At 38.5% G+C, this 26,004-nt stretch overlaps 2 protein-coding genes across 3 annotated transcripts; both read left to right on the forward strand.

Moving 5' to 3' along the window:
• The first annotated feature begins 3,704 nt into the window (after window positions 1-3,704).
• LOC133871604 (disease resistance protein RPV1-like) lies at window positions 3,705-9,572 on the forward strand. 2 transcript variants are annotated; one of them, XM_062309032.1, is made up of 5 exons: window positions 3,705-4,249; window positions 6,065-7,166; window positions 7,572-7,859; window positions 7,962-8,801; window positions 8,889-9,572. In XM_062309032.1, the coding sequence occupies exons 1-5, from the start codon at window positions 3,753-3,755 to the stop codon at window positions 9,465-9,467; spliced, it is 3,306 nt and encodes a 1,101-aa protein (XP_062165016.1). In that variant the 5' UTR covers window positions 3,705-3,752; the 3' UTR covers window positions 9,468-9,572. The 2 variants fall into 2 exon arrangements, with proteins under 2 accessions (XP_062165016.1, XP_062165020.1); XM_062309036.1 differs by lacking the exon at window positions 7,572-7,859.
• Window positions 9,573-24,594: 15,022 nt separating this feature from the next.
• LOC133867196 (uncharacterized) lies at window positions 24,595-25,355 on the forward strand. Its single transcript, XM_062303943.1, has 2 exons — window positions 24,595-25,126; window positions 25,321-25,355. The coding sequence occupies exons 1-2, from the start codon at window positions 24,595-24,597 to the stop codon at window positions 25,353-25,355; spliced, it is 567 nt and encodes a 188-aa protein (XP_062159927.1).
• Window positions 25,356-26,004: the final 649 nt, after the last annotated feature.

Consider the following 26,004-nt stretch of genomic DNA (forward strand, 5'->3'; position numbering starts at 1 on the left):
CATGTTTTAACCAATTTTCCTTTGCCCGCTGCTGCCATTTCAAACCATCCTGTTTCAATAACAAATTTACCTCATGTTGTATCCTGTTGATATTTTCCTAATCCAATAGTCCTCCCCCTCCTCCTTGTAACTCCTCTATTTTTGCCCCGTTTTCTTATTTATGAGCTCTTCTGTCTGACATGAATTTTCCCTACTCCATTTAACTAATTCCTGCTAGCACTTTTTTTTGACTCCATTTAACTAACTCCATTAGCCATTGCTCTATCCAGTTTCTCCTTTGCAAACTGATTGCCATTCTTCCTATTACTTCAAGTGAATTTGGGTCCAGCATAACCCAAGTCACTTAGCTGGTAATCCTCCAGAGTTTTTTAAAAACCTCCATTTGCCCATAGGCCTTTGGGCTTCCCCATAAAAGAAGTTTTGGATGGTTTTAGACTGAAGGAGTGAAAGTGAAAAATGTGAAAAGCTTTTAAGAAGTTAAAAGTTGGATTTAAAAAACGACGGAGTAAATGAAATCGTGTGATTACTATTGGAGTTATTTTATATTTTCCCTAAAATTTAAGGAAATTAGGTCACCTTTTTGTGCTTTCGTGCTTTTGACATTGAGAATCCAGTTTCGACGTGGATAAATTTGAGACGTGTTACCCATTTTTGTAAATCGAGATCTTCGTTAACTTTCATATCCAATAAATAAGCGAAATTGCTGTAAAATTATAATTATGCCCATTTTTTTTTTTTGGAAAAGTACACATATTTCTTTCAATTTACCGTTTAATTGTCAATTTACTCTCCAAACTATCAATTGTGTCAATGTCCCATCTCAAACTACAAAAAAATGTCAATGCCCCTCCCAAAACCAACAAAAAGACAAAAATAACCATAATTTTTTTTAATAAGACAAAAATTTCCTTAAAAAAAATAAAAAACCAAAACTTACAAAATTTTAAAAAAATAAAAATAAAAAACTAAAAAAATAAAATAAAAAATAAAAAAGAACAATTTTGTTTTTTCAAAAAAGGCAAACGAAAAAATAACTGAAAATTATAAAACATTTTTTTTTTTTTTAAAAAAAAAAAGCAAAAAAAAATACTAGTTTTTTATTAAATTAAAAAACAAAAAAAAGCAAATTTTTTTTTTTCCAAAAAAGAAAAGCAAACGAAAAAATAACTGAAAATTCTTTTTTTTTTTTTTACCAGTTTGAATTTTTTTTTTTTTTTTTTATAAATTTTTGTTATTTTATATTTTTTAATAATTTTTTTAGTTTTTATTTTATTTTAATAATTTTATAAAGGATATTTTTGTCAAGGGAGACATTGACATTTTTTGGTAGTTTAGGAGAGCACATTGACACAATTGATAGTTTGAGATGGTACATTGACAATGAGGTAGTAGTTTGAGCGGGATATGTGTGTTTTTCCCTAAATTAAAACAATGTTATTTAAACAGAGTTTAATGAAGTGACATGTGTATGTACAAATGCAGGGAACCCGTACTTGTGGAACATGATGACAATGAGATAGGACAAGGTAGTGCTTAAAAGAGATAATGCTTGATGGATGTGGCTGGGTTTGTGAAGTTTTGTTTTGTTTCCGTTTGTGAAGTGAATTTAGACTATGAATTTGAATTTGAATTTGAATTATGTATTTAGATTTGAATTATGTATTTGGATTGTGAAATGCATTTGAATTTGAATTATGTAATAGGTAAGTAGAATGTTGTTGTGAAGGTATTTGGATTTGAATTATGTATTTGGATTGTGCAGGTATTTTTAATATGGATTTTGTATTATAAATAATATTAATATAAAAAATAGTAATTATTAATTTTGGGCGATTTTGCCCAAAGTGTCAAGAATTTATTTTTCCGACGCTTTTTCTTGGACAGTTTTAAACCGTCCAAAACTATAAGAATTTTTGTAGTAGAGCTCTAAGCTAAATGAATTCATTGAAGACCTCTTCAGGTAGGGGACTTGGTTGGAAAGTGTTCACTTATAGGTATGTGTTAGACGTACGACATGGTGGACGACTCGGCGACGGACAAGATCGTGTCGTGGAGCCAAAACAAGACGAGCTTTGTGGTGTAAATATACATTTAAAATTCTTTCGGACGTGTAGAAATACTATATCAATTGTCGTTAAATTTCTCACTCAAAAAAAAAAAAAAATTGTTGTTAAATTTCCTTGCTAGGAATTTGTTTTTGATTTTTGTATTATCAATAATACAGAAAGTACTCTATTATAGTTTTTTGTATTTCTCTAATTCAGGAAATTTAAATACTTAGTTTATCATTACCCTTTTCACCTCGAAGAGATGTAAGATTTGCAAGTAAAAAAAAAAAAACAGTAAATTGAAAAGAATAGTAGGGAATGGCACCGGTCAGAGACTCAGAAGAAGCGGTATTCCTTCTTCATTGTACGTTCGTCGAAAAGAAAAAGGGATAATTGCACCGTTGGTCCTTGTGGTATGCCATAATTATTTTTCACTCCCTATGATTTAAAAAGTTCATGAGAGGTTCCTGTAGTAAGCAATAATTACAAATCGATCCCTAGCGTCAAATTCCGTTTAAAATTTTAACAGATTCCGTCAAATGCCACGTCAGCGCCACGTGTCGCCAATAAGATGGCGACACGTGTCCATCTTAATAAAAAAATATAAATTTATTAAAAAATAAATAAATATACTTATTTTTTTAAAAAAAAAATTAAAATTAAAATTGAAAAAAGAAAAAAAGAAAAAAAAAGAAGAAAGCAGCATGGGGTGGCTGGGCCACCCCAAGCCTATGGGGGTGGCCGCGCGCCACCCCCAGGGGTGGCATGGGTGGCCCGCGGCCACCCCCAATGGCTGGGGGTGGCCATCGGGCCACCCCTGGATCTTTAAAGGGGTGGCCCGAAGGCCACCCCCAAGCAACTGGGGGTGGCTGCGCGCCACCCCCGGCCACCCCCATAGGCTGGGGGCGGCCAGGCCAACCCCAAAGGGGTGGCTGGCCCTTTCTTCCCGGTTTTCTTTTTTTTTTTTTTTCTTTTATTTTATTTTATTTTTTAAAAAAAAAGTATTTTTATTTTTTTTTAATAAATTTTTATTTTTTTATTAAGAATGACACGTGTCGTCATCTTATTGGTGACACGTGGCGCTGACGTGGCATTTGACAGAATCTGTTAAAAATTTTAACGGAATTTGACGCCAGAGATCGATTTGTAATTATTACTTACCACATGGACCTCCCATGAACTTTTTAAACCATAGGGAGTGAAAAATAATTATGGTATACCACAGGGACCAACGGTGCAATTATCCCAAAGAAGAAATATTGTTGTCGACTTCACGCGCCATGCTGGCTCCACCATCCTTCTTTTTTCTTTTATAATAATTTATATAACTTCCACCATCCTTCCTTTTTCTTTTATAATAATTTATATAACTTCCACCATGCATCCGTCCTTTTTCTATGCATCCTTCCTTTTTCTTTTATAATAATTTATATAACTTCCACCATCCTTCCTTTTTCTTTTTCTTTTTTTTTTCCGCTTTTTTCTTCCTTCTTCCGGTTAAAGCCCGTGCCTCGTTTTTAAAAAAATCAAAAAATATGTGATGCACCTGTTGCCACGTCGGGGAGTAAAAAGTGGGTGTAAAAATATGAGTGCAAGTGTAGCATTTTCCATATAAAAAAGTTCCACCAACCTTCCTACTAACTGAAAGAGCCCCCTTTGCTGTCCAGTCAATTCCTCAAGTGAACAAGAAGCACCTGCTTATCCATGGCTGCTCAAACCCTTTCATCATCTTCCGAACCTCGTTGGAATCGCGATGTCTTCTTGAGTTTTAGAGGTGAAGACACCCGTAAAACCTTCACTGATCACCTTTACACCGCCTTATTGCATGCCGGAATTCACACATTCCGAGATGACGAAGAGCTTCCTAGAGGGAACCACATCTCTACCGAATTGCTCAAAGCTATTCAAGGTTCAAAGGTTTCTATTGTTGTTTTTTCCAAAGGATATGCTTCTTCCAGTTGGTGTCTTGATGAGCTTGTGGAGATCTTACACTGTAAGAATACCATGGGCCAAACTTTTCTTCCCATATTTTATGACGTGAACCCCTCGGACGTGCGAAGACAGACAAGATCTTTTGCCGAAGCATTTTTTAAGCACGAAGAGCAGTTTCAGGCGGAGATGGAGAGGGTGCGGAAGTGGAGAGCGTCTCTTACTGAAGCTGCAAACTATTCCGGTTGGGATATCCAAAACGTTGCAAACGGGTATTATATGTTACGATCTCTTGTGTGTTTTGATGCATTAATTAATTATTATTATTTTGTCTTTGGGTTTTGTTTTTTATTTTATTTTAAATGTTAGTAAAAAATTGATAAAAAATAGGGGTAATTACCTTTTCTCTCCATCAACTACCAGCCATTGTCAACATGCCCTCATGAATTGACACCTTGACCAAAAGAGAGCATCAAACTACCAACTTTACATACTTTTTCCCCCTCCGTCAGGGAATCCCGTTAATTTGGACGGAATATTCCATTTTTGGGCGTTAATTTTGTTTTAAAGACCAAAATGCCCTCCAACAGTAATTAATAAAAAAAATATTAAAATTAATATGTTTAAAAAAGTTGAGGGCATTTATGTCATTTTTGAATTTGAGTTAGGGTATTTCAGTCTTTTTACGAATTAAACTGACGGAAGGGGGCAAAGTATGTAAAGCTGGTAGTTGGATGCTTTCTTTTGGTCGAAGTGTCAGTTCATGGGGCCATGTTGACAATGGCTGGTAGTTGATGGGGGAAAAAGGTAATTACCCCTAAAAAATAAAATAAAATAAAATTGAGGTTGAGGTAAAACTAGATTGACAAAGTTTAAAGAAAAAAATCTCAAAAGTTATTTTAGCTAGGATCCAATGGAAATCTAAACTCTCATCAATCTAAATAATTTCAACTAATTTTGGATGCTTCAATCATCTCAAAATACATTTTTTGTTTGGACAAAACCAAATTAATGATGAGTAACCGAAACTATGATGACTCTTGTATCATCATTTCTGTTTAACTTTATGACTCCTGATCCAGAATTATCTTTGTTATAGAAAAAGTAATACAAGTTTTATAATGATATATAGGTAATATTGGATCTCAGATCAAGATGCATAGAAATATAGAATTCTGGGGTATTAGACTCTATCAAATCTTTTTTGTTTTTTAAAAAAAAAAAAAAAAATTAAACTCAATTTTATCATATCATCATTAACAACTCAACGTTTACATGTTGTTTGGTCGGGATTGGGGTTAATTCTAGAAAAGATGAACAGAGTTTTTCTCCAACTTCCTTCAATTCAGTTTATAAAAATGTCATTGTTTTTTTCTACGTGAGAATCGTAAACTTTTTAAATAGTAAAGACAGAGTTTGAATAAATTTTATAAAAAAAACGTGTCTTTTTTCCAACTTTGTCCTTACTATTTAAAAAGCATGTGATTCTCACATGCAAAATGTGCATGGCATTTTTTTGGACTGGGTTGGAAGTAGTTTTTCCAACTTAGTTCGGAAGAAACCTTTATCCGTATAATTTTTCGTTGTGGTTCAATTCAATTTATTATTAATTATCAAAAAAGTAAACACAGGTAAAGACATTGTTAATTTGTTAGTATAAAAAATGTTTTTTTTTTTTTTTTTTTTTTAATTTTTATTTTTAATTTTTTATTTAAAAAAAAAAAAGTTTGGTTTTTTAGTTGCGATTCTCAAAAAAATGAAAACAAGCAATACCACATTTTCCATTTATATCTACGTATTCCTAATTTCTAAAACTAGAAAACTGCTTCATGAGAAATGCATAAAGCATGCTCGTAACTCTATCCATTCTAGTCCCACTTAATTAATCATGTTGTTTCCATTATTTGGGCAAGACTTGTGTTTTGTTCGAACACAACACCGGAATAGGCTTGTGTTTGCCACAAAAATTAGTCTCAAATGACCGAAATGATAATACCTTTTGACTCCTATGACTCATGTAATTTTCTTCCTTTTCTTTTCTTGTGCTTATGCTGTTCTTTTGTTTTCTTTTGAACTATAATTATCAGGTACGAATCAAGGTTGATCGAGAAAATTGTTGAAGAAGTTTCGCATAAAGTGAATAATGCTTGCTTGAATATTGCCAAACATCCAATAAGTATAAATTATCGTACTGAAAAGATGAAAGCTTTATTAAATCTTGGAACAAGAAGTGATGTTCGCATTGTAGGCATCTATGGCATGGGTGGAATCGGTAAAACAACCTTAGCCAAAGCCATTTATAACCAAATATATAATGGGTTTGAAGGAAGCACTTGTCTTTTAGATATTAAAGAAACAGAACATCGCTATGGTTTAGTTCATTTGCAAGAACAACTTCTTTCTGATGTCTTAAAAACCAAGGACTTGAAGATTGCCAATGTTGATAGAGGAATCAATTTGATTAAGGAAAGATTTCGTTGTAAAAGAGTTCTTGTTATCCTTGATGATGTGGATCACTTGAAACAACTCAATTCATTAGCTGGAAGCTCAGAATGGTTTGGTCCAGGAAGTAGAATCATTTTAACAACTCGAGATGAATATTTGTTAACTAAACTTGGAGTACATGAAAAATATAAGGTCGAGGAATTTAATCATGAGGAATCTCTTCAACTTTTTAGTTGGCATGCCTTTAGGATGGCTCATCCAATAGAAGATTACCGAGAGCTTTCAATTAGTGTAGTTAATTATGTGGGAGGGCTTCCATTAGCTCTTGAAATTTTGGGTTCCTCTCTATTAGGAAGAAGCACTATTGAGTGGAAAGCTGCATTGGAAAAATTACAAAAACATCCTCACCATGAGATTCAGAAAATACTTAGAATGAGCTTTGATTCACTAGATGATGATACTGTGAAGGACACATTCCTTGATATTGCGTGTTTCTTTGTTGGCATGGACAAAGATTATGCCATCAAAATATTCAATGGTTGTGGTTTCTTTCCGGATATTGGTATAAATATTCTCATTGAGAGGTCTCTTGTGACAATCAATGCCAAAAATGAGTTGAGGATGCATGATTTGATTCGCGATATGGGAAGGGAGGTTGTTCACGAAATGTCACCCAAGGATCCAGGAAAACGTAGTAGATTATGGTTTCACGAGGATGTCTTAGATGTGCTTAACAAACATCTGGTAAGAGGTAGATGCAATAATATTATATAAATACATGTACATGCTCATAGACATAATATGCATATGTTATGGAAGTATTTCTATATGAGAGCTTTGTCTTTTTGCCTAACATGGATATAGCTTGAATATTCTATCAATGACCCATAACTGTAGGATATTAAATCCTACAATTCTCTATTCAATCAAACAACTTATACTTGATTGTAGTAAAAATAAAAAATTAAAAAAAAAAGTATGCAATCATGTTTAAGCAATTCTGGCCATGTATAAATCACGTTATTTTTTATTTTTTTATTTTTTTTATTTTTAATTATGGTGAAAATATCTAGGTCACATCCAATTCAAAGGTGTTCTAGCTTCACAAAAAAATGTGAATATGCATTGCTAACTTAGCTATGTTTCCAGGGATCAGAAGTAATAGAGGGTCTCAACCTAAGTCTACCTGCACTTGAAGTTGAAGATGTACGAATACGATTGAAAACTGAAGCATTTGCGAAGATGAAAAATTTGAGATTGCTCCAAATCGATGGTGTAGATTTCACAGGATGCTATGAACATCTTTCCAAAGAGTTAAGATGGCTTCATTGGCACAAGTGCCCTCTGAAATTTCTACCACCAAATTTTCATCTAGAGAAACTTGTTATCCTCGACATGCAGCATAGTAATATCAAACAAGTTTGGAAAGAGATCAAAGTATAACAAATCTTACATATATTGCCTTTTATTTTCTTATTAAATATGAATGAATAACTTACATGAAATTCTTCTTCTCTTTTTTTTTTTTTTTGTTGACAGGTACTCAACAAGTTAAAAGTTCTGAATCTCAAAGGTTCTAAATGTCTCACCCAATCGCCAAACTTCTTAGCACTCCCACATTTGGAGATTCTGATACTCAAAGGTTGCACGAGTTTGGTTGAGGTACATGAATCCATTGGACATTTGGAAAAACTTGTTTTATTAAACTTACAAGGATGCAAGAACTTGAAGAATCTTCCGGAAAGTATTTCAAACTTATATTCTTTAGAGACTCTTAACTTATCTGGCTGCATAAAAATTGACAAGTTACCAAAACACTTGGGAAATATAATTGCTTTAACAGAGCTACTTGCTAATGGAACTGCTTTTAGAAAACTACCACATTTCTTTTGGTTTTTTAATCAACTCAAAATTGTATCATTATCTGGATGTAAAGCACAATCCTCAAGATCATGGATGTCAAGTTTCTTGTCATGGATATCACCAAAATGCAAGAAACCCATAAATTTGTTACGAATTTCTGGATTATGTTGTTTGACAGATCTGAATCTCGGTGGTTGCAATTTGTTTGAAGATGAGATTCCTATGGCTTTTGGGAGTTTATCTTCACTCAAAAATTTGGATTTATCGAGAAACAAATTTTGTAGCCTGCCTCGTTGCATTGGTGGCCTTCCTAAATTAGATCATCTTTTGTTGCATGGTTGTACAAGTCTCCAATCAATTTCCGAACTTCCTGCAAGTTTAGTCCACTTGTATGCAGAGGGCTGCTCCTCATTGCAGAGACTCCCAAATGTGTCGAACCAGGAAAGCTTACATACATCTTTTTACATGGATAATTGTTACAGTCTAGCATATGATTTCAGGAAGAGTCTTCTCCAGGTACTCTCTCTCTCTCTCTCTCTCTCTCTCTCTCTCTCTCTCACTTTTTGTTATGATGCATGTGAACTGTTTTTTCTTTCGAAACAGTACTTGTCCAATTGTGGTGACCGGTATCGTTACATTGAGCTCCCTGGTGGTGAGGTTCCAAATTGGTTCAGCCATAAGAGAAATGGATCTAATTCGATATCCCTTCAAATGCCTTCACTTCCAAAGGGTCAAATCAAGGGGTTATTTCTTTGTGCTGTTTGGTCACCCGAAGAACAAACAGGGTTGAACGGCGTGTCCTACGCGCCGCTCAATATTAACATTAACAACCGCCCTTCGGGGATAACCCAGGTGATTCCTGTAAATTTTGATAGCAATGTTTACAGCCGCAATTCCTTCGGCGATCATTCCTGCATAATGTATATACCCAATCCATTTACTGGAGCTGAAATAGCAAGTGGAATGGAAATGAACATAGATTTCGATCTTCATGGACTCTGGGAATTGAACCAGTGTGGAATTCATCTACACGTTGATGAGCCAAATGCAATAATGGATTCCAAATATTCATTGGATATGGTGTCCGCCAAGAGAGGTCGTGATCATGACAATGAGGCCGGATCAAGCGTTAGTGACGAAAACTGCCAAAAAAGATCAAGGATCGTTGACTCTGAAGCGTAAGAATGAAAGGACTTGTTAATATGTTTATTCAAAATAAATTGAATTTTGTTTCTATATATAACACTACAAATCCTACATCTTATATATAACCTCTATTTTTTTAAATTTAACTCTTCGGTTAAGATTTTTCGTTAATTTTTGTCAAAATTCTCAAAATACCCTTTATATATATAAATTTTGCTAAATTCTCACCAATGCCTAAATTCTTGTAATTTTTTTTTTTATAAAAAAAAACAGGAAGAATATTTTAAGAATTTTGACACCTCTTCTTTAGGATTTAACAGAAAATTCTAACGAAATTATGAAATTGAAAGAAAAATGAAAAATGGATATACTAAAGGTGGTAAGTGAAAGTAAAAGTAATGAAATTAAAGACTAAAGTTGGTAAGTGATTTTTTTTTTTTTTTTTTAATATAAAACCAATCAAATAAAACAAAATTATGCACAAGTGTTGGCTAAGAAAATGTTTATAAAAACAGAGAATACGGTTAAAATAGTTGACAAAATGTTTATAAAAATGTTTATTTAAGAAATTAGTTAGGAGAGGGAGCTAGATTGTAAGGAGAGTTGGAAAAGAAGAGATTTTTTTTTTTTTTTTTTTTTTTTTTTTTTTTTTTTTTTTTTTTTTTTGCCTTTTTGAAGTGGCTGAGCTCATATATATGTTTCAGAAGATCAGATAGATGTACTATATCTTCTCAATTGAGAACGAAATATTAGAAAAACTTTAATATAAAACTAAAATAAATATTATTTAATTAATATTTAAATATAATAAAAATGTTACACTTGAATTTTTTTGGAAAAAATTATCTTTTGCTCCCATGAACTAATACCCTCTGTCAACATGTTTTTATGAACCGCCATATTGACAGCAAGAAAGCATTCAACTATTAATTTTGTGCATTTATCCCCTTTTGTCAGTCAAACTTATTAACTCGGCCGGTCAACACTTGACATACGTCTCACGTGCGTTTTTATTATGTTTTCTTTTTGGGTTAAATATATTTTAGCCCCCCAAACTATCACCCTTTCTCCGGATGGCCCCAAAAACTACCAATGCTTAGATTCTGGCCCCTAAAACTACAACTTTCTTATTTTTTGGCCCCATCCGTCTATTTATGCCGTCAATTCTAACAGAAATTGGCTAAAAACCCGAAAATAGCCCTCCCTTAATCGTGGAAATTTCAAAGTATAGGAGGGGTATTTTCAGATTTCTATTTAGAATTGACGGCATAAATAGACGGATGATGCCAAAAAATTAAAAAATGGTAGTTTAGGGAGCCAAAATCTAAGCATTGGTAATTTGAAGGATCATCCAAAGAAAGAATAGTAATTTGAGGGCTAAAATATATTTATCCCTTTCTTTTTATTTTGCCCTCGGATTGAATGACCCAACCTTCAATGAGTCTTCAAGTGAATCAAGTATCCCCACATGGTTTCTCTCTCTCCCTTCGAAACACACTGTTGGTACAGTTTCCGGTACGGTGACGTGTCGCCTTGTGATTTGTTGCCTTCCTCGATGTTCGTTCTCCTCGCAATCTGCAAAATAACAAACGGCTCGTCGGGGGTGCCGACCGGACCCCCACTCCGATGCCTAAGTCAGTTCAAACTTATTTTCTGGAAAATATCAGTAATCTCAAGAGTTCAGAGAATCTGTTTTTTCATACCTGGTGTAGTCGTTTTATTTATAGGCTCACAGTTATAAAACTGCTAAAATACTTGGAGTATAATCTGATTAGGAGTCTGAGTCCTAGATCACATAGTCTTGAATCTTATCTTTCTGATTAGGAGTCTGAGTCCTAGATCACATGGTCTTAAGTCTTATCTTCATAGAATTCAAATTGGGTAGTAGAGTCCAAATTGGATATGACACTCTCTTTAGCTAATGTCATTTTATTAGGTACCTTATCCCATATTTGATGGGATAGAAGTCTATCTTGATATACTTTGAATATCCGTCTTTTTGGAGATAACGACTGGTCTTGTACTTAGGTCTGATCTGGCCGGGCCAACCCGATGGGCTCGACCCCCGATACTACCTTAGGCCCACGTGTCTTTGGAGCTGATTTTATCCCCAACAGTTACCCCCCTAATTCTCTTATTTGAATTTAGAATGTAAGAGAATTAAATACCTCAATTTCTGAATCTGGATCTTCCATAATCTGTATCTGACAATTGCCGCCTCTTTCAAAGTAATTATGACGAATAATGCCTCGAATCTCTGGAAGGATTAGAATTCCTGCTCCTTGTCGATCTAGAATTGCTGTCAGAGTTCTAATCGAGCTCTAGAATTGATGTCAGAGTTCTAATTGGACTCTGATCCTTTATTAGACTTCTAATCTGATATCTTCTTAGACTTCTGATCTGATCCTTCTTCTTATCTGATTGGACCATAAGTCCTATCCTGATTTCCCTGAAGTAGTTGCTAAATGTTTATTTCCTCCTTGGATCGGGTTGAGTGGATCCAACTTGTGATCTGCCATAGTAATAATAGCAACTTCTCATAAATATCTTCTTCATAAATGCCTCCACATAATATTGTCGGTCGGGCCAAAGTTGTGAAGATGATCTTCTACTCTCGGTAGGAGATGGATCGGACTGATGTAGTTGATTTCACCAAGATTGTGGTGAAATGCCACTCTGAGATAACACTTTGCGTACGACTTTCCTGAGATCAAGGTTCTGTCTGACAAAAATGGTAAACCGTTGAAGAAAAGGCTTAACATACCCGAAGCTTCTTCATTGGTAGCGCTTCGTAGACCGTTTCCACAACAATCTCTCTTGGGGGCTTCGGAAGCCCAGACTAGCACTGAGGCTTTGGTTGTCCGAGACTTATAACGACTAGGGGCTTCTGGTGGCCCGAGGTTTTGTGCTTGGCGTACTGAATCTTCTAATCTGAATACCATCTAGCTTGGTCTCACCTGTGAATATCTTTATTTTCGAACTTTGTAATGTTTGAATTCTTTGTTATGGAAAAACTTTCCATGACAAATCAATTCTCATTTATCCTCTAATAACTTGAACAAACAATCGGTTTGCGTAAGTTAACTCCGAGGAGGGTAAGAAAAATCTTTTGTTTCAAAAATCTTTTTGTTTTGAACTCCGTGACTAGGAGAGAAAAAATCTTTTGTTTTAACCTCCGTGACTAGGAGAGAAAAATCTTACTTTGAGTTATCCTCCTTCATTGGTTATTTTTTGTAGAGGTGATATCCCCGTATGGTTTGTTATAGGGGTTGTCTCCCCGTATCTTTGTTCGAGTTGCTCCTGAGAGATCTTAATTTGAGAGTTTGGTGTAGCTTCGGTGATTTTTCCTTTGTAGAAGCTTTAACTTTGTTGAGCTACCCCCCATAGCTTTAGTCCGCGACCGCGGGCTAAATCGTTCGAGGCGGATAGTCAAGTCCTCTTGGTATCTTGATGATTTTTTTTTTTAAAAGAGGTTTTATCCTCATACCTTCCTGAAGCTTTTCATTCCTGAAATTTTTTCATTCTGAAGCTTTGTCATCCTAAAGCTTTGTCGTCCTAAAGCTTTGTCGTTCTGAAACTTTATCTCCCTGAACCTTTTCCTTCCTGAAGATCTGTCTTTCTAAACCTTTACCTTCTTGTTTGTTTTCCTGAAGCTTTGTCATCCTTAAGCTTTGTCTTCCTGAATCTTTACTGAAACTCTTTCTGAAGTTTTACCTTCTTGTTTACCTTAATGAGCTACCCCCCATAACTTTAGTCTGCGATAGCAGGTTAAGTCGTTCGAGGTGGGTAGTCAGGTCGCTGAGCTTTACCTTTCTTTTCGGAAATCTTTGTAACCTGTAAACGACTTTATATACTGAAATGAAATCATAACTTGAAATCTTCACCTTTTAATTTCTTTATCTCTGAAGGCTTCAATCTTTCAACATTCTATACCTCCAACCGAGAGGTTTTCTTGTCTTAGTGTTCTTTTCTTAACCACTTCGGGTTGTCTAAGGAAAGGACGTGGGCAGATTCTTTCCTGGATGCTATGGTCCTTCCGAAAACCTGCAATCCTGCATTGATAGCCTTTATTGGGCTGACCTTTAGGTTTTCCTTGCTCTCGGTTTGGAAAGACCGAGAGACTTTTCCTGCTCTTGGTGTTGAATGACCAAGAGACTTTTCTTGCTTTCGGTTTTGGACAAACCGAAAGGCTTTTCCTGCTCTCGGTGCTGAGTGACTGAGAGACTTTTCCTACTCTTGGTGTTGAATGACCAAAAGACTTTTCTTGCTCTCGGTTTTGGACTAACCGAGAGGCTTTTCCTGCTCTCGGTGCTCAGTGATCGAGAGACTTTTCCTGCTCTTGGTGTTGAATGACCAAGAGACTTTTCTTGCTCTCGGTTTTGGACTAACCGAGAGGCTTTTCCTGCTCTCGGTGCTGAGTGACCGAGAGACTTTTCCTGCTCTTGGTGTTGAATGACCAAGAGACTTTTCTTGCTCTCGGTTTTTGGATTAACCGAGAGGCTTTTCCTGCTCTCGGTGCTGATTGACCGAGAGACTTTTCCTGCTCTTGGTGTTGAATGACCAAGAGACTTTTCTTGCTCTCGGTTTTTGGATTAACCGAGAGGCTTTTCCTGCTCTCGGTGCTGATTGACCGAGAGACTTTTCCTGCTCTTGGTGTTGAATGACCAAGAGACTTTTCTTGCTCTCGGTGTTGACTGACCGAGAGACTTTTCCTGCTCTCGGTGTTGGACTGACCGAGAGACTTTTCCTGCTCTCGGTGTTGAATGACCGAGAGACTTTTCCTGCTCTCGGTGTTGACTGACCGAGAGACTTTTCCTGCTCTCGGTGTTGGCTGGCCGAGAGACTTTTCCTGCTCTCGGTGTTGGCTGACCGAGAGACTTTTCCTGCTCTCGGTTTGGAATGACCAAGAGACTTTTCTTGCTCTCGGTTTTGGACTAACCGAGAGGCTTTTCCTGCTCTCGGTGCTGAGTGACCGAGAGACTTTTCCTGCTCTTGGTGTTGAATGACCAAGAGACTTTTCTTGCTCTCGGTTTTTGGATTAACCGAGAGGCTTTTCCTGCTCTCGGTGCTGATTGACCGAGAGACTTTTCCTGCTCTTGGTGTTGAATGACCAAGAGACTTTTCTTGCTCTCGGTTTTTGGATTAACCGAGAGGCTTTTCCTGCTCTCGGTGCTGATTGACCGAGAGACTTTTCCTGCTCTTGGTGTTGAATGACCAAGAGACTTTTCTTGCTCTCGGTGTTGACTGACCGAGAGACTTTTCCTGCTCTCGGTGTTGGACTGACCGAGAGACTTTTCCTGCTCTCGGTGTTGAATGACCGAGAGACTTTTCCTGCTCTCGGTGTTGACTGACCGAGAGACTTTTCCTGCTCTCGGTGTTGGCTGGCCGAGAGACTTTTCCTGCTCTCGGTGTTGGCTGACCGAGAGACTTTTCCTGCTCTCGGTGTTGACTGACCGAGAGACTTTTCCTGCTCTCGGTGTTGGACTGACCGAGAAACTTTCCTTGTTTAATTTGTTGTAGGGGTTGTCTCCCCGTATCTTTTCTGCAAAAAGGGTTAACGAAGCACTGCATATCCTAAAACAAAATAGCAGAATGACCAAGCATTCTATATTCTTTTCATCCGTCGGGATGATTTTGTGATCCTTTCACTCACGACAGGAGTGAAGCCTCAACATATGAGTCTATTTTATCAAAATATATATATATTTCGGCAAAGCGTACAAGTGCATTCATATATATATATTTTTTCCTGGTTGGTAAAAACCAACATTTATCCATAAATCATGTTTGTAAAAGAAGAGTATGAACTTATCTGGTGAATTCGATGAAGATGAACCGTCTTACTTGGAGTTCCTTATCTTGCACGCCACTCGATATGGGGCTCTTTGGGAGAGTTCCTCAAGCTGGACCTCCGGTTCGGACTGGTTCCTCGGCATGTGATTGTGCACTTAGGAGGATGGCAAATCTAGAGGGGTCCTCAAAGTGTGCCATTTGGAACTAGGAGCTCGGGCATAGTCTCCTCAGGATAGTACCCTCGGAATAATACTCTCGGTATGTGTCATCTCGGTACATACTTTTTGCCTCGGTAGAATACCCTCGGATCAAACTTCTCGGATTATACTTTCTTCTCGGTATATCACCTCGAATCTAACTTTTCGCCTCGGTAAAACACCTCGGATCTAACTTTCCGCCTCAATAAATCACCTCGGATCTAACTTTTCACCTCAATAAATCACCTCGGATCTTACCTTTTCACCTTGGTAAAACATCTCGGATCTAACTTCTCGCCTCGGTAAAACACCTCGGATCTAACTTCTCGCCTTGGTAAAACACCTCGGATCTAACTTTCCCCCTCAATAAATCACCTCGGATCTAACTTTTCACCTCGGTAAAACATCTCGGATCTAACTTTTCGCCTCGGTAAAACACCTCGGATCTAACTTTCCCCCTCAATAAATCACCTCGGATCTAACTTTTCACCTCGGTAAAACATCTCGGATCTAACTTTTCGCCTCGGTAAAACACCTCGGATCTAACTTTCCCCCTCAATAAATCACCTCGGATCTAACTTTTCACCTCGGTAAAACATCTCGGAATAATTTTTTTCAGAGGGTGGTTACCTCGGGTTTAAACACCTCGGAGTTTACTTTCTTCCTTTTATCTCCAAAACATTGTGCTCTTTTTCTTCTAGGACACTCTGTGAAACTGTTTCATTATTATAGTTCCTAAAAAGAGCCATCCTTTGACATGGAACCTCAATGGAGCTTATTTATCTCAATCTCGTTATTATAAAGTGAAATTTTCGCGTAGGTAAAGCTGTAACCGCCTAGTGCTTCTGTTGTCTCCGAAAATCTCTCATGTTGCTTCAGCGTAAGATAGCCCTTGCCACTTGACTAAATACTCTGGTACCACATTGCCAGAACTATCTTTATTGATTCGGTCTGTAAATATTCTCTCCACCTGACTGTTTTGCTTAATGAGATCTAAGTCCATCTCCTTGCTCACGTCATTTACCTCAATCTCCTCACGTGAGACCGCCTTCCTGAACCTAACATCCTCCATCACTTTTTTCGTGTAATTTACAACCTTCTTAAAACCACTAAGATTTTGCAGCTCAGAGATTGACTTCCACTGGCAGTGCAAATGTGATTGGCCTTTCCATTTTATCAAGAATTCCATCTCATTCCAATCTGGCTCAGCATCATACAAGTGGCTAAACAGAACAGGTTCTGTAGATCTATTATTCCTTATAGCATCTTCTGCCATGGCCTTTGGCTGACGCCACAGTACCTTCTCAATGGAGTCACCGTCTTCCGCTTCAATCTCCTCCTTGTGGAGCTTTTTCTTCTTTTTGCTCTGTTTTTATGAGAAATTCGCTTCTTGGAGAGTCTAGTGGCGAGCTCGGTCTTCCACCGGAGTGAGGATCGAAGCCGTGGATTTCATCAAAGCTTGAGGAGGCGCAAGCACATTGAGTTCCTTGCTGGAAGAGACCATCCCCTTCCTATGGCCAACGAAACCCACGCAAAACCATCTTCTTCATCCTTTTCATCTTCGTGCAGTTCGAAGATGTCCATCTGGCGTCTGGCTCGGGCCTAAGGTCTACCGACTCCACTCGGTGGATTCTGGGTAGAATCTCTTCGTTGTCACTGCCTCGGAAGTCCAGAGTCTTCTGGGTGAGTCTCTCCTTTGCCGCCATCTCGGAAGTCCGGGAGCCTCGGAAGTTCACATCAATCTCATTGTTGTCTCGGAAGTTCACAGTTTTTGAGCCACGAAAACCAGAACACGGGGGTCCTGACTGCGTCCCGTTCTCTATTCTGGGCGTTGGCTGGACCACCGAAATGGGTTTTGGGCGCTGGACTGGCCTGTTGGACTGGTTCAACCTCCGGAATGACACTTTCACCACTTGGGTTGCTACTGACTAGTGGCCGGTGGGCATGCCGACACAGCAACGGTAGATAAAGGCCTGGAAGAGCTTGCCCAATTATCGAGGTGGCTCCATGCTCCAGCAACGCTCGGTGAGTTATGACTTAATGCTCAGAGTCTCGAACTTTTGGCTTAGGCCGGAAAGTATTTCACATGAAGTCTCTGGTTTGTTTTCTTGTTTACAGATTCTCGGAGGATTGGTCGACCCAGTCGGCCTCGGATGACACGAGGGATTCAAGGGCCTTCTTGACTTGGTGGATTCTGAGTGGAGCGGGGAGTCGCCGTCGCCGTCGTCTCGGAGGTTCGGATCTTTGTCATCTTGTGGTTCGCGTCACCGGGGCTTTCGATGGTCACAGAGTCGGTGGGAGTGGATCACGTTGAATCCCCTTCGACGCTCCGATGGTTCCGGTGCCATGCAGGTTCTGCTCTGGGCTTTGGCCGAACGACAGAGAGTCATAACTCGAAGGCCGAAGTCCTCTCATCCTTGGATCGCAGGACCAAACCCAACGTCCCATCGAGACCCATCCACCTTGGAATTTTGGTTCGGGAAGCAGATCTGAGTCTGAACCCAGCAGTTCTGGGAATCCCAGTAATGGCCGCTGACTTGGTGGCGTTTGATGAAGCCTTCGGAACAAACAACCCATAGGCTTGGTTTCATGCTGATGACGTGTAGATCTTGGAGAACTACCTGGACTGACAATCCGTTCCTCAGCTAGATGGCGAGACACTCGGCGTTTGTGGTGGCTCGGTGTCGGGCGTTTCTGGCCTCTGCCTTTGATCGGTGATTTACTGGCCGAACTGTTTGTTGGAGAAGAAAGGTGGAGCTCCGGAACCCATTGAAGTGGAGAATGGTTGGGTAGGCCTTCTCTGTGTTTGGAGACCCTCCAGCAGCGTGGATTCTACGTCAGTCTATAGCAACTTCTCTTTGTTTGTCTGGGCCAACTCATTGGAATGAATTGGACTAGGCCCGATTCCTTCTTCAATCCCTTAAGGCACGTCTTCATAATGTCCATCTCCTTCCAGAATTCACACCCTTTATTTTTTTCTCATGTCTGTCTCCCTCTCTCTCTCAATCACGTTACTGCCTTTATTCACAAATTTCCGTACTAGAAGCTAGCCCAGTCTTCTCTCTTATTTCTTCTCGTCTCCTTTTTCTAGCTCCTTAGTCGGTTGCCAGCAAAAATTTCTCAATGGCCTCTTGACTCCTGTAGCCAAAGAAGATCGACCTGCACAGGAAGCTTAACAAAGCATAGGCATGGAGAGGTCGTCTCATGTTTTGCTCATAGATATTTTCTCACAAGTAGATATTTTCTCAGAATTTCTAACTCAGATCATTTTGGTGAGATCTCTATTCAAAAACATTAAACGCAACCTTTCATTCTAAGGTTCTCATTCATGTTATGGCAGGGTCTAACAATTAATAATCATGAATATGTGAAAGTATGTAGAATAGCACCAAGACTTGGTTAAATTTCTTTTTCGCTTTTGACATGGGACCTTGACGTGGTCTTCAATTCCATATCACTTTATTTAATTTTAGAAAACAAGAATTGAGTGGAAGTTTTCTAACGCCATGCTACTACCTTTTGTTTTTATCTTTGCAAAAAAGGAAATAGCAAAGCACCTGCGTACGCTAAACTGCTAAAGCTAAGCAGTAACGTGCCCTTTTTATTTTTGACATAATTGGATGTTACGAATCACAATAAAGAGATAGACATGCTTAATCAGAATATTTTTATTATTCTTGAGATTGGATCTGACATCTCTTGAATAGCAATTAAATAAAGGAGTTGCTGAGTAATTGCATAATGAACTTATCTCAATTTTCCGATGAAGACAGAATATGGATGCTTTGACTGCGTCGTTTCAGGAGTCCAAGGAGACGATCAGAGCGATAGTACATGAAACATCCAAAAACTCTCGAATTTCATAGTTTCATATCTGACTCCCACATCCATAGAGAACTTTAATTTTGTGTCAGTGGATGCATACTGAGGATCTTTAAGAAAGAAAAATCTAGCCAATTTGAGTCGTGATTTTTGAAGATGAGAATCGTCATTCCTCGTGATCTGATCGCGTAGTCACCGTAGAGGATTTTTTTTTTATGAGAAACGAATAATCGTTCCCACAGACGGCGCCAAACTGTTGGTACAGTTTCCGGTACGGTGACGTGTCGCCTTGTGATTTGTTGCCTTCCTCGATGTTCGTTCTCCTCGCAATCTGCAAAATAACAAACGGCTCGTCGGGGGTGCCGACCGGACCCCCACTCCGATGCCTAAGTCAGTTCAAACTTATTTTCTGGAAAATATCAGTAATCTCAAGAGTTCAGAGAATCTGTTTTTTCATACCTGGTGTAGTCGTTTTATTTATAGGCTCACAGTTATAAAACTGCTAAAATACTTGGAGTATAATCTGATTAGGAGTCTGAGTCCTAGATCACATAGTCTTGAATCTTATCTTTCTGATTAGGAGTCTGAGTCCTAGATCACATGGTCTTAAGTCTTATCTTCATAGAATTCAAATTGGGTAGTAGAGTCCAAATTGGATATGACACTCTCTTTAGCTAATGTCATTTTATTAGGTACCTTATCCCATATTTGATGGGATAGAAGTCTATCTTGATATACTTTGAATATCCGTCTTTTTGGAGATAACGACTGGTCTTGTACTTAGGTCTGATCTGGCCGGGCCAACCCGATGGGCTCGACCCCCGATACTACCTTAGGCCCACGTGTCTTTGGAGCTGATTTTATCCCCAACACACACAAACACATACACCAATACCACCAAGACGTTGCACTCCGGTCAGAAGCGGACTTCTCTGTTTTCTACCGGTGCAGCTTCAAGGGCTATCAAGACACCTTGTGGGTGTAAAAATAGATGGGCTTGATCACCAAGGGGCTGAGTTGCACTTGGGATGTCTCTGTTGCAGTCGACAAATACTAAAAATTCGAATCAAACTCATCATTATCATGAACTTGATCTTCTTCTTCTTGATTATAATTATTCTTTCAAAAAATTAAAAGAGATTTTATTTCTTTTATATTTTGGCTTATATTTCTAAAGCCTTTTCTGTTTGTAGTTATTGATATCTTTAGTCAAAGAAAGGGAACACAGTTAGTCAAAGAAAGAGAACAGATTTTATTTCTTTTCTTTTCTTTTTCTTTTTGTCACAAACTTCGTTCCAGTAATTAGTTCAAAAAAAAAAATTACAGACAAGAAGGGTTGAAGGTTGAAGACGAAGAGGGCTTTTTTCTTTTTTTCTTTTTTGTTTTGTCTTCAAAACGCACCGTTTAACTAAGGATCTGCAGCTGCGTTCTCCCCACTACTTTCAAGTTTCAACTCTCAAGTCTCGAGGTCTTCTTCCCCGCCAACTTTGAGTCAGTTGCTAAACGACAAAGGGGAGCAAAGAAACACAGTGTGGAACCCACATCACATGTTAAAGATTGAGCCGATCTGAGTTCATTTTTGTGCCCCCCTCTGACGTTCGTCTTTCTATTTTTTACTGAGTAATGTAGGAACCTCTGCACAACCTCCGTTCCCTTCCACAGCATCACACGCTGTGCACCACGATCTTGACGTTGCGCATGACTTCGGGAGCCTTGATTCTCACGTAGTTTATCCTTATCGGCTCGGCCAGAAAGCTTTGAGATGTTCAAGTAAAACAACATTACACGGCTATTCATCCAAAAAAAAAAAAAAACGACATTGTAAGGCTGTTTCACGGTCGCGTTATGGACGGCGTCACAACAACCCAACCTAAACTGAAAATAAAAAGCAGAAGAAATAGTAGAGAATTTAAAAAATAGAGGTCTTCTTCTGCGATTGGCCCAATGTTGACACCAACGAGCCCATCTTCTGGAATTGCCCGAATGGCCAACAGCCTTCCGGCAAGTGGGTTTATCTTGGCGTAGTCGTTAGTCTTGAAGGCCACCCACTCGAATCCCTCATTTCCTACCTTCTTAACCACGCGTTCCATGCACATGCACGTGTCTACAAAGAGAGACACGTAACTCCTTTGCCACATGCAGAAAATATTGACTTCTTCTATTGCTAACTTCTTACTATGTGTCATTTTTCCAGGAGTGAAACACAGAATCCTTGAGACATTGTGGTTTTGGTTTGTTAGAAAATGGTTTTTTTTATGTTTCTTATGTGCATGCACATGTAAAATGATAAATTTTAATAATAATAGTCTCTTCGGTGGACGAGCTTCTTGACAAGCTGAATTGGCATTTCTATCTTACTCAAGTTTCCCTTAGGCTTTGGTGAATTGGCTTCCGTCTCCTCCAAGACCACCTTCATCTTAAGACCTGGATCCACCTGCAAAAATCAAGTTCAGCCAAATGGGTCGATCAAATCCAAAGATATGTTCGAAATATTCTGAGGGTAAAGAAAAGAAAAAACTCTGGCTCACCTTACCTTGTGATGGCACTCGCGCAATGAACACCGAACAAGCGACGCCGCATTCTCAAAATAAACCAAAGAAGATGGCTGTAGAAGAAGAGCTGCGTAAACCAGTAGAAAGAAGGCGAGGAAGACAATATTGATTCTGATAACCAGAGTCTTTGAAGGAATGGCCTTCATCATCTTTTATGACGACAAAACGCATACTCCACCTTCGCATATAAAATGTGGAGTTAATTATTGTGATTAGGATATTAAAAGAAGATTTGGATGCAGCAGTAAGAGAGCTTAGAGCATTCCCATCCAATTATCTATTTTTACCTTTAGGCTAGAATAGATAACAAAAACTTCAAAAACCCTCTCCATTGGATTATCTTGTAATATATATTATACCTATGTAGTATATATTATTCCTTTTTGGTTGTGGCCTTTATATCACATTTACGGTGTCTACTATATTTATTATTTTAATAATAAACGTATACGGTATTATAGATATTTCTATTAATTTAGATTACCGTAAATATGGAATCGGTATTATGGTTATTTCTATTTATTTAGATTACCGTAAATATGGAATCGGTTAATTGATTTTAAAATCAATTAACGATATTGTTTCCTTGATGGAAGGAAACAAATACGGTGTTTACCATTTTGAGGGTCCCTGACCTAGCATATAAATAGAGTGCCTGTGTACACCATCAGTACAGCCATCAAGCAATAGGCATAGGTTAGAAGCTCCCTCATATTTTTTGTTCCTAGAAGTTCTGAAGGAGTGCTTGAGCAACAATGGCCGGAGGTATGCCTAAAAACTCTTCTATGTTTTATTTCCGCTGCGCATGTTAGGTTAAAATAATTTCATGTCTAAATTATTTCTAACATGTGGTATCAGAGCCAGCCTCTGTGCTATGTTGCTTAGCATATATTTTTCTATGCGTTATCAATTCTAATCCAGTATATATTTTATTCATTATTGTTTTGTCAATACTCTGTGGAGGATTGTTATTGCTCTTGTCTATATACTGTGATGAAACGCATGGTTTTAATCTGTTATTTACTGTTCATCATTGAAAATGACTGTTTTGCCCCTGCTGGAAACCAAGCTAGAAACCCCTATGCTTGCCGTTCTGATGCCCCTACAGGAAAACCGGCGACGCCTGGGCCGCCGTTCTGGTACTACAAGCAGCGGCCTTTCGGCCGCTGCTTCTGCAGTAAAACTACGACCCTTGGGTAGCCGTTCTGGCACCACAAGCAGCGGCGGAAAGGCCGCTGCTCCTGCAGTAAACGGCGACCCAAGGGTCGCCGTTCCAGCACCTAAGCAGCGGCCCCTTGGCCGCTGCTTATGGGTAAACAGCGACCCTTGGGTCGCCGTTCCAGCATTCTGAGCAGCGGCCTAAAGGCCGCTGCTTGTGCAGTGAACGGCGACCCAAAAGGTCGCCGTTCCCGCTGTCCCAAACAGCAGCGGCCCTTTGGCCGCTGCTTCTTCAGTTCACGGCGACCCACAAGGGTCGCCGTGGTCGTCAGGGCGGCGGCCTCTCTTGGCCGCCGCATAAGGGGCGGCAGAAAAAGGGGGCGGCGGCAAGGGTGGTGGTGGCTAGGGTTCTAGGGTTTCAACCCAAAAGAATATGACGGGTCGGGTCGGGTTATTATTTGTGTAGGGTTTAAAACCCAACCCCACATTAAGTGGGCTGGCCCATACGGGTCAGCCCAATCCAAAACCCAACCTGACATTAAGTGGGCTGACCCGTGGGTCAGCCCAATCCAGAATTAGGCCTGTTCAATAAAAAAAAAAAAAAAAAAAGGGCTTTATGGGGTTTAGAGCTTGGGTTCACTTAGTGTAAAAGGGCCTAAAGCCACATTCTAAACCATTAGGCTATAAGCTTATTGTGTCCTCTTAATATCTTTTTATTAGGATTGAGGTTTAAATTATTGTGTATTGAAATAATTATTTTATTTAATACATGATTGTATATTTACCTAAATTGATTGATGCCTAGACCTAAGGGATAATTAGCAAAACCTAATATGTTAGTGTGGGTTTATGGCGCTATCTGAGAATGCAATGTCGGGGAAAGTTCTGGTAAGGAAAGTCTTGGGATTTAAGTGTGTCTGGTGTGACCCCCCTCACTTTCCTGGGAGCTCATCTGCTTGCACCTTGGAGAATGCTATTTACCTCATTTACGTGTTGGTTTGTCTTATTCCTAGGGTCATTTGTGGGCATCTATAAAGTCATTAGATGTTAATGAAGTCGCAATTATTATGATAATTTTGGAGAGCCACAGCGTCCAAAATTTTGAATAATAATTGCATCAAGTTTAATTATATGAACTTCATATAGAAATATTAACATCGTGTTGTAATTAATTCATAAAATTAATTACTTATCCCCACAGGGAAGGTTTTTATTTTTATGACTTAATTAGAATAAGATAACAAATTTAATATTAGAAGAAAAATTTCTCTTAGGCCCACAGGTACGGAGGATTTTGCTTACTAATATTCAAATTTGGATTAGTCTTATTAATAAAGAGTAAATTTCATGCGTGATGCAACCTTTGCCCACAGGTAGGTTGAAATTTACTATTTAAATTAGCATTGGCTGATTTAAATTAAAGTCACTTCATAGCAATTAAGTAGTTTTGTTTTTTCCTTGGTTCTTGCAGCTATACCTGCTGGATTATTTGACGGTACTTTTCATGTTCCGAAACTCAATGGCAATAATTTTGCTGAATGGAAAGAGAACTTACTCTTTACATTAGGGTGTTTGGAATTAGACTTGGCATTCCGGACGGATGAACCGCCCGCTTTAACGGCTACCAGTACAGCATTAGAGATGGCTAAACATGAAAGGTGGGAGCGATCCAATCGCCTCAGCTTAATGTTTATGCAATCTCACATTGCCAAAGGCATTAGGGGTTCTATCCCCGAATGTTCTAAGGCTAAGGATTTTTTGAAAGCCGTTGAAGCACAGTTTGTGAGTTCAACTAAAGCCATGGCCAGCACTCTAATGAAGAGACTATCAAGTCAAGCCTTCGACAGTTCCAAAGGTGTGCGTGAGCACATCATGGAAATGAGGGATATAGCAGCTCAATTAAAGTCCCTTGAGGTTAAGATTTCCGAATCCTTCTTGGTCCATTTGGTTCTCAACTCTCTTCCTCCTCAGTATGGTCCCTTTAAGATTTCATACAACACACATAAGGATAACTGGTCAATTAATGAACTCTTGACCATGTGTGTTCAAGAGGAAGAGAGATTGAAACACGAGAAACCAGAAAGTGTTCACTTGGTTGCTCGTGCTAAAGCAAAGACTAAGAAAGGCAAGGTTGCCCACCACTCCAAGAAAGGAAACAAGGTGTCATTCAAAGGCAATAAGGATGCTTGTTTCTTTTGCAAGAAGGAGGGGCACATGAAGAAAGAATGCCAGAAATACATTAAATGGCTGGAAAAGAAAGGTAATCTCATCTCTTTTGTATGTCATGAATCTTTTTTTGTTGAGGCTCCTTGCAATACATGGTGGATTGATTCTGGTTCTACAATCCACATTGTGAATACATTGCAGGGATTTCTCAAAACAAGGAAGCCGATAAGAAGTGAGCAACGTGTTTACTCGGGAAATAAATTGTTCTCACCGGTCGTAGCAGTTGGGACCTACAGACTTATTTTGAAAACTGGATATGTACTAGACCTTGAGAATGTTTTTTTATATTCCATCATTTTCTAGAAATTTAATTTCTATTTCAAAACTTGATGTATTTAGATACGGTTTTTGGTTTATTAACTCAATTTTCAGTATTTTTAGAAATAATAATTTTGTTGGTGGTGGAATAAAAATTGATGGTCTATACAAACTTTCTTTAGATCCCAACTTTGAGAACAGTTATTTATCGTTGCATACTGATATTGGCATAAAGAGAAACCTTGTAGATGAGAACTCCACTTGGCTATGGCACAGGAGATTGGGACATATCTCCATAGAGAGAATCAAAAGATTAGTAAGCGATGGAGTTTTACAAACTCTTGACTTTACTAATTTTGGTACTTGTGTGGATTGCATAAAGGGAAAGCAAACCAACAAGACCACTAAAGGTGCCAGAAGGAGTTCTGAGATTCTAGAAATCATACACACAGACATCTGTGGACCTTTTTCTACTCCTTGCCTCAATGGTCAAAGATATTTCATACCTTTTATTGATGACCATACGAGATATATGTATCTCTACTTCCTAAATGACAAGGCTGAAGC

Source organism: Alnus glutinosa, chromosome 1 (genome assembly GCF_958979055.1).
Source record: "Alnus glutinosa chromosome 1, dhAlnGlut1.1, whole genome shotgun sequence".
Lineage (NCBI taxonomy): Eukaryota > Viridiplantae > Streptophyta > Magnoliopsida > Fagales > Betulaceae > Alnus > Alnus glutinosa.

Bases quoted from the DNA above. Each gene is read 5' to 3' on its own strand.
- LOC133871604 (XM_062309032.1), top strand. From the start codon at position 3,753: ATGGCTGCTCAAACCCTTTCATCATCTTCCGAACCTCGTTGGAATCGC. The intron at 7,860-7,961 runs GTATAACAAATC...TTTTGTTGACAG, and splicing joins AAGTTTGGAAAGAGATCAAA to GTACTCAACAAGTTAAAAGT. The intron at 8,802-8,888 runs GTACTCTCTCTC...CTTTCGAAACAG, and splicing joins TCAGGAAGAGTCTTCTCCAG to TACTTGTCCAATTGTGGTGA.
- LOC133867196 (XM_062303943.1), top strand. From the start codon at position 24,595: ATGGCTAAACATGAAAGGTGGGAGCGATCCAATCGCCTCAGCTTAATG. The intron at 25,127-25,320 runs GCAATAAGGATG...AATACATTGCAG, and splicing joins AAACAAGGTGTCATTCAAAG to GGATTTCTCAAAACAAGGAA.